This window comes from Setaria viridis, chromosome 8, assembly GCF_005286985.2.
Source record: "Setaria viridis chromosome 8, Setaria_viridis_v4.0, whole genome shotgun sequence".
NCBI classification, from domain to species: Eukaryota; Viridiplantae; Streptophyta; class Magnoliopsida; order Poales; family Poaceae; genus Setaria; species Setaria viridis.
The window spans coordinates 9058109-9067278 of NC_048270.2; the positions used below are offsets into that span (position 1 = coordinate 9058109).

Consider the following 9170-nt stretch of genomic DNA (forward strand, 5'->3'; position numbering starts at 1 on the left):
TCTTTAGGGTTCGCAAAACCATGGCAAAGGGAACTTACAAACTGAGGGAAACATCCTTTTATGTAGTAGAGGCTGCCACATAGAAAAGTGCTTGATTAACTAGAATACGTACAAGGCATGCAGAGTAGTTGAAGAGGAAGATGATGATCTAGGTCGCCTATGATAAAAAAAACAAATTGAAATGGTCCAACAAAGCTGTCAATGAAATTATCCGACCAGATCAATGTACATGTCAGGCCTGATAAGTACGTACCTGGCCATCTGAGCTACACTGATTCGGGTGTTATGCATGAAGGGACGGAGTTTAATACTCGGCCTGCAAATGCATGTGCAGCGGCTAACACTATTGATGGAGGTTCATCCAAATTATCCTGCCTGCTCCATGCGACAATGCCAGGCCTGACCCCTGAATGGTCTGGACCAGCAGCCGATCATGTTTTGTAAGGATTAGGAGCTAGTCGCTCTGATCATGTTGTGGCGTAGTAAGATACATCTTACCTTGCTTGCCTTTACGTATCTTTTGTTAATTCTAACTTATATCTATGAGATTAATTAGAATATGATAAAAGCTATATGTATGTACCAGCAAACAAAGTGGGACCACAATTAACATTGAGGAAGAAAAAGCACTTCTCATGGAGGAAGAAACGGGCAGATGTGCGTATAATTGTTATATATCTGTGCAACTAGAGTAATTCCATAAGTTAATTCTAGGCAGGTTTGGATTTTTTTTTGCAGTCTCACATTAGGCCAGTCATTTTAGATCTTGTCAGTTTGCGAAATAACAATTTTGATTGTTTAGGAAAAAATTGTGCATCTCTACAGATATTACTAATTTGCTCCTGTACATGCGTGCAAACTTTATTTGACACGCGAATACACAGCGTACAAAGGTATCCTAGCCAGTAGCTACGTTTGGATGATTTAGCTTTGGATTCTCGCCTCACTGGCTTTAACTGTATTTCTGAGCTTTTCTCGGGGAACGGACTTGTGGACATAATCGACCTATGAAATCATATTACGTGGAATAGGGGAACACGCCTCCTATATGCCTGAAATTGATAAAATTTCAGGGCGGTCTATAGGGTCTAAATGAACAAAGCTAAGTCTGAGCACAAAAACATTTTCACGTCACCTCGTCCATCACGTTGTCACCATACGATGGCGAGATAAATCCTCTACTTTATTTTGGGAACCGAACATAGCTCAGCTGGCCTATCCAGGTTTGAGTTCTCCACTGGGCACGAGTATTCACATTTTTCTAGATTTATTTCAGGATTTAACGGACGATGTTCTTTTAGTGGTAGGCAGCATGGCTGTCGACAATGAGACACCTGTGGTGACTTCATCAATCTCGACATCTGTCAGCTCGGTCTCTCGACAATGCTCATAGAGGTAAGGTTGCGTGCGTGTATTCGCAAGGGTGAGTGTGCGTGTGTGTATATAAGCGTATGCGTTTGTATTGCATTTCGCAAAAAAAGTTCCTCTAAGTTTTGGGATCTATCAGGAGTGGACTGGGATTCTATGGGAGTACAGCTAGATCGGAGGAAGCTGCAGTGTGCGGGTGGTGGATGGTGTGGCAAGGCACCCGGTTTTTAAACATGTACGCCAGGATCATGTTTCACACATGCAACGACTTTAGTAAATACCATAGACAGTGCCATAATGCAAAGAGAGTATTATATTTATTACATGACTGAAAGTCTTTAATTTGAATAGCAAAATGAGTTTTGTAGCAGCGGAACCCCAACAATGACGACGACTCCACAGGCAGTTGACTGGGGGCACACATACGCCTAGAACTCCGCGAAGTCTTGAAGAACCTCCTCAAAGTTGACTTGTTCTGAGCAGCGGTTTTGGCAAGGGTGAGTACACTTATAATTGGCACTCAACAAGCATAGGGAATGTGTAGTGTAAGGCTATTAGGCTATGGCTTAATAACATTTCAGCATTTTAATTGGTTGGTCAAATTTTATTAGCAGTTACTGAGTATAGGTTTATACCACCCACGTTAAGCATGAACATAAATAAAGATATCAGCAATAAATAACATCAATTTAATTCAACTTCCGATAAATTAATCATGTGAGGGTCCAGGCCACTCTTGACCGTGAGCACAACTGTTATAATAGTTTTACACTCTGCAGAGGTTATACATCTTTACCCACAAGTCGCGTAAAAGTTCCAGGAAACTTAGATCCAACCATGCTGTACAGGCCATGCACAATACCACACTTATGAGGTGTGATTGCATAGGGACGCTATGAGATCTTTACAAAGATTTCCTAGTAAGGATAGCTCGCTAAGGTTTCATGATCAGCGCAATGCATAAACCTTTCTCAAATTGTGAAGCTACCATAGAGCAGATTAGTCTGAGGGCCGGGCTATACACCAACTACTGTCTCCCCCTCTTGCCCCTTTCAGGTAAAGCTAACACAAGCTAGAGTTTCTAATTAATTAGTCAAGACCAGAGCCATATAGTTCTTGTGTCATATAGTTCTTGTGTTTGCACTATTTTCTTGGATGGTTATTCTATATTCCAATTAAGCATGGTGATCTTGTATTAATGAAAGGTATAGCATAAATAAAACATGTTTAAGCATTGGTTCATTAATACTACCGTACCCAGTTAGAGCAACTAAGCAAGAACTACCCAACAGTAAGTAAACCTAGGTTGATCAAGGTGTTGGGATAAAACTAGGCACACCTTATATAGGACGCATCATGTTTATATACTTAAAGTGCATAGCATATGTGTAATGAACATGAAAGTAAAGGTTGCATAGGATCAAATTCTGATCAAGGGCACGACTTGCTTTCCTGAACTTGCTCCTGCTGCTCAAAGTCTTCAAAGCCTTGCTCTTCAAATCCCTCGAATTGCGATCCTTCTATGCGCACCAAAACAAGTACATACAAGCAAACAAAGGACTAAAATAAGAAAACATTACATCAAGCAGTAGCAACAGAGCAAAATAGGACCATAAAACTAATCTATGCGTCAACATGAACTCATAGGCACAAGAATCGTTCAAAACGGATTTAAAACGCTAAAGATATGAGCTAAACAAGGTCCGAGGGCTTAACTGCGAGAAAACTAAACTTCCAGGTGCTAAACTTAAAGAAACTGAGGGCTAAAACCTAATTAAACTTATAAACCGAAGGTCTAACATGCAAAAAGGACCCAACAGGATGGCAGGTGGGATTTTATAAAAGAATGGGGGCTAAAAGAAGAAAAAAGAGATCGACGTCCAGCTCCCGTTTATTCAATGTGAAGTCCACGACATATGTAGGGTTTTTCCACCAAACATCGACCCAAAGCTACTGCCTACGAAGGAGTATAAATATCCCCTCATGGATTACATGGAAAAAGGAGTTGGAGAAGAGAAGAAACACCACGCAAACACCATCCACCGCTGTCACAAGATTAGAAAACAGAGGGAAGATTGGATCTATAGGAGGCCACGCGAAGCGGAGCACCAGAGGAGGCAGAAACCTCCCAAGCCGATCGGCTTGGAGGTTCCCAGGCCAATCGGCTTGAGGCTTTCCTGCCCCCGTTCGTCATCCTCTTTGGTCCAGTTGATCTACAGGGCGTCCTTTACCCCAATTTGTGTCAACATGTGTAAGATCATGGGGTAAAATCTCTGTTTGTCCTCAGGGTTATATGAAGATCTTGATTTGTAATCGTTGAACCCCTTGTTTAAGATCTAATTGTTATCAATCATATCTTGATGATGTTGTTTCATATAATGGCTAGCCAGCGTTACTTTGGGTTGCTTTATTGCTTACCTAGAATGATCATCATGCTGTGTTCTTATGGTCCGATAGTTAAGTACCCTTGTGTAGTGATGGTATGCGAGAGGGAAAGTGTTGGGCATGGTTCACATCTACTCACGATAATAGTTAGATCTAGTTCTTTCATTCATGGATATTGCATCTACAAGTAATCCTAGATCCCTAGGACAAATGTTTTATCTATCTTGTTCACAACCTCACTCTCTATCTGCTTTGATGATCTAGACCGCTTTGTTTTTTTGTTAGCATAACCTTACCCTATGCAAAGAGCTTTCGGTTACATAGATTAGTGCTTAGTTAAGCGTGCAAATCCCTTGTTCCATGGAATGATAAACCTTGGGGGAATCTCTAAGGAAAAAGCTACAACTGATCTGTGCGCTTGCGGTTCACAATTTGATGTGCTAACTGCCGTCAACAATGGTTGGCTTTGTGCCTAGCTATATGTGGGGCCCAAGCTGTTTGAATGACTTACATGTGGTCCCATTAATGCCATTCCATGTTGTGCAATGCATGCTGAAAAGGTGGGGCAAAGTAGCACTAAAACCTAGCTGGTGCATGTTTAACTTGGTTCAAAGTGACAACATGACTCCAAAACGAAATGCTTTATGCAATTTTCTTGATTAGAGACCATCTTCTTGATCAATGTTGTAGTAGCATTGATGGTAAGTGAGAAGAAGACGCCTTGCACGCGCCCGCAATCTACTAGCTGACCTCGAGCAGGCCGGCCACAATATCTTCACCACATCGCAGGCCAACCTGGGGGCTACTTTTGCTGAACTGGAAAACCTTCTAGACTCAGAGCAGATGTAGCGGATCCGGGAGCGTATCTGCATCGCCAACGCTCAGATCGAGGAGCAAGCCCACAGCCGGTCCGCACACTCTCGGTCCATGGCTACCTGGCACTCTCGGAGCTGATCCGGGCATAGCAGATCTGACCACCGCTAAGGCAACCGCGTGTGAGGTCGGCTGGAGCCAATCCATGAAGAAGAGGTGGAGCAAAACGCCAACCCACCCGCCAACGACAACGCCAATAACGACAACCGATACCGCGGTAGGAGAGGTAATGCTAAGGACCGTGCCAGACAAGGTCGGCAACGTGACCTCCGTGAAGAATTGCATGATCTCTGTGACCGCTGTGACCTCTGCCCTGACCTCAACAACTGTCATCAAGAGCGGGAAGAGGTCGAGCTCCGGCACCGCGCCGAGTACGATCGTGACTACGGTGCTCCTGGACTCAACCGCGATGCAGAGCGCGAGGACCGCCATCACCAGGAAGATAAGATGCATCGTCGCACTAACTACGACCGCATGTACAGCGTCATTGCCAGGAAGATGATATCCGTTGTTGTTGCCATTCATGTACAATACGTCCTCCTAAGCCTTCAGGCAGTTATTCCCTGAGTGTCCAGTATTTCCACAAACCTCACATTTCATGTGAGAGTCCATAGCTTGGACGGTGTTGGATATGGCAGATTTCTCTTTTGTGTAATCGTCCAATCTCTTCATGAGGAGGTCCATCTTAGCGGTAAGCATGTCCACTTCCTTGACGGTATACATACCTCTCTGCCTAGGTTGGAGTTGCTCATCGCTCTACCCTTGATTAGAGACCATCTTCTCGATCAATGTTGTAGTAGCATCGATGGTAAGTGAGAAGAAGGCTCCTCCAGCAGCAGCAGCATCAACATGGCCTCGAGATGTCAGAGTCAACCCATTGTAGAAATTCTGAAGAATGAGCCACTTTCCATCCTGTGGTGTGGCAGGCCAGGATGGACTCCTGAAGCATTTTCCAAACCTTGGGAATTGACTTAGTAGCTGCTTGCTGAAAACTCGAAATCCTTCCATGAAGGGCGTTGATTTTGTCCAACGGAAGAACTTCGTGAGGAATGCCGCAAAGTATTTATCCCATGTATTCACCTCCATAAGACTCGCATAGAACCATTGCTTTGCTCTCCCCAGGAGAGAGAATGGAAATAGTCGGAGATGAATAGTGACTTCACTCACCCCTTTGATGGTGATGGTGCTGCATATCTCAAGGAACTGTTGCAAATGGGTGCTTGCATCCTCGTTGGCTTTTCCACAGAATGGGCTAGCCTGCACCATGGTAATGAGACCTATCTAGATCTCGAAGCTCGCGTTCCACATGTCCACCTTAGGGCCTTTCAGCATCTGAGAGGTTGAGGGAACAGAGTACTCACAAAGAGTCTTCTGGGCCATAGCGTTTGATATAGATGGTGCAAAGGAAGCTAGGTCGACTGCCGAGAGAGTGATCTGAGGAGAAATGACACGAGATCGTACCCTTCTCACAAGTGATTTCGGATTCTCAAGGAAATTTGTCGGCAAGTTGAAACCAGTCATACACTACATGTCTTCACATCAAAGATAGAGAAGACATATCAAGGTTAGCTGACTTGAGTAATGATCTATCAACTGTGAATATAAACACATACAAAGTAAAAAACTTTTAACCAGTGCCTTCCCCAGTAACGGCACCAAAAATGCTTGTTGGTATATTTAACGATCATGAATAAATCCGCAAGTGCACGGGTATACCATTGTAGCATTTCTCCAAAGAGTATTCCCAAGAGTATAGTATTTCCCAAAGGAAGCGGGTAGGTCAAAAGAGTTTACTATGCATATGAGTATACCATAGATGGATAGAGACAATACTTAAGGCAAGGGTAAGATATGATAGATATGTAGTGTGACACACACAGGAATCATCTCAAGATAACTAAGCCAGGGAGAAGGACTAAGTGTTAGCTCTAGGTTCATATGTACTTCCTATATACTGCACATATCATACAAGCATAACATACATACACATTGTATAGAAATAAGGCCTATGCACCCAGGCACACACGAGGAGGTATTACCCGTACTGGTTCCGCCCAGCAAAGTTACTGCAAATTTACGAACTCCTATAGTGTAACTGAACGTGGAGGATTATAAAGGACCAACAGGGCTGTCACCACCTGCGGCCTACCTCTACGGCCCGTGGGGCAAACTCATATCCAATGAAGCTAAGCAATCCAAGCACCATGCTTGCATTGTTAAAATTACTCCAGCCATACTAGGCTATTTTATCAATGGCTGAAGCCACCATAGAAATGGCATTGAACCGATGCCGTAGCATAGATCAACTAAGCTATACAAGGTATATTTGCACATAGAGTATGTACTGAAGCATGGTCTCAAGGCATACATAAGAGTATATAAACCTATACTATGATAGCAAGGGTATACAACTAGCATACGAGTGTATAAGCCTAGCACATCAACATAGCAAGGGTATAAGATGAACTCATGCATAGAAGAACCAAGCACAACACAATATGAACAAGATGTATACTTTGAATAGAATAAAGTCAATATAGGAATAAAAGATACAAGAGCCATACTCTAGACTCCAAGGAGACCTGGAACCCGAAGGAGAGCTATTCTTGCCTAACTCCACTAACTTGGAAACTAAGAGGGAGAAAATGATTCACTTGTGGTGTGTGTCCTAGAATAGAGCCCTTACCCTCATATTTATAGGCTCCGAGAGGCAGTTCTACCAAGGAATTTCAGGGGATATCCCATAACTAACGTAGGGGACCCGTCAACCGTTGCCACATGGAGGCTAGAGATGAGAGGAGGCAAGGGCGGTTTGGCTAAACTGTTGGTTCAGCCGACCCCCTGTGGGCCCTCCTCACAACCACCTTTCTCCAGGTGACTGCCTGGTGGGTCCCAATAGCGGTTGTGTGTGCTATCCGGTGGATTGGGGTGGTTGTGGTAGTTTGTGGGCTCTACAATCCATGGGATGCACACGTGGCAACCTCCCATTGGCTAGAAGTGTGTTTCTTGGATCCATAGAGGGTTCTTTCTTCATTCTTTTTTGTTATTTCACCTGCAACCAAATATTCTCCAAGAACTAGTGGAACTACATTATTCGAAACCAAATATGCATGTAAGAAATACCAAACCTATTTTATTCTTGAGTATATTGACGGTCATATTTGGTACTTAACGACTGTCAACAACAACCCCAAGCTAGCCCTTCATTCGTCTCGAGCAAATTCTAAGACTTAGGTTGGTTGATCAGAAGTTTCTACTATGTTGTATTCCTAACTTATGCCAAGACTACAACAAAATATTCTACCAAGAATTGAATAAGTTGGCATTGATCTTACCTCTTACCTTAGTCCTATGGGGCATGTAGCTTCACCTTGTCTTGGGCGGTTGAGAGATAGAATGGTTTTATAGAGCACCATTCACTCATCCCTTGATCAAAGATTTTCAAAAGAAAGAAAAGTTCCTCAAATGATACTCTCCGATCTCTCAATGTGTATGATTCCTCACCAAGGCTTAGGATTGCCTTTCTTTCATAACCTACTCCTAATAGGCTTATATGTGGAGCTTTAGGTAGGGAAGAATGTGTTGGGATACGAGGTAGGCTACACTAGCGCAAATCAAAATTTTTCTACCGCGTAAACCAGGAAAACTACCGTATAAGGATCACGGGATTACCACTCGACGCACTGGTGCAGAAGATGCAGAATCGTGTCAGGGCAGTGAAGACAATCAGCGTAGTCGAACATAGTCCATCATGTTGACGTCAAGCGGCACCTCAGCAGCTCGTCCATGTGCAGCAAGGTTGTCCTCGTGCCGTGGCTCGTCGTCGGCTCGTCGTGGCTCCTCGGTGGCTCATCCACGTGCTGCAAGCGCAACACCTCCTAGGTATCCACACGTGCAGAGAGGAAGCGTCGCAAGCTGGACTGCTAGGTTCGCGAGTTGCAACAGGTGAGGGCGTGGGAGATGCGGCAGATGTGTTTTGCCAAAAGGTGTAAACCCTAGGGCGCCCCCACCCCTCTCTTTATTGAGGTTCCTAACGGGCCTCTGGGTCCGAGGCCCATTAGTACTTCTAAGCCTAATCCAACTCGGATCACATCCGAATTGGGCTTCCAGCCCCTTAAGTGTGTGACCCTATGGATTTGGATACGTATAGACATGGCCCGAATACTCCTACTCGGCCCAATAGTCGGTAGCGGCTTCTAGCAAGACGTGCCAACTCCTATACGCACACGAAGATCATATTAGACGAACCATCACAACATCATGTACATGCTATTATCTTTGTCTCACGATATTTGATCTAGCTTCAAGCCGACCGCTCTTTCTCGATCTTGTGATTCGGAATCCCTTTGTAGGTTAACTCTTAACCGAACGTAGCATGGCCATGCATTTTCGAATCCAATCACTCGAGGGGCCCCGAGATATCACTCTCAATCAGAGAGGGGCAAATCCCATCTTGATTGACCATGTCTCACACCATGCTTCTTGACAAACCTGAAAGCTACCTTTTTAACTACCCTATCACGGTGTAGCGTTTGATAGCCCCT

At 44.1% G+C, this 9170-nt stretch overlaps 1 protein-coding gene across 1 annotated transcript; it reads right to left on the bottom strand.

The window, feature by feature from the left end:
- Positions 1-5382: 5382 nt before the first annotated feature.
- Positions 5383-5892, bottom strand: LOC117834273 (uncharacterized). Its single transcript, XM_034713887.1, has one exon. The coding sequence runs from the start codon at positions 5890-5892 to the stop codon at positions 5383-5385; it is 510 nt and encodes a 169-aa protein (XP_034569778.1).
- Positions 5893-9170: the final 3278 nt, after the last annotated feature.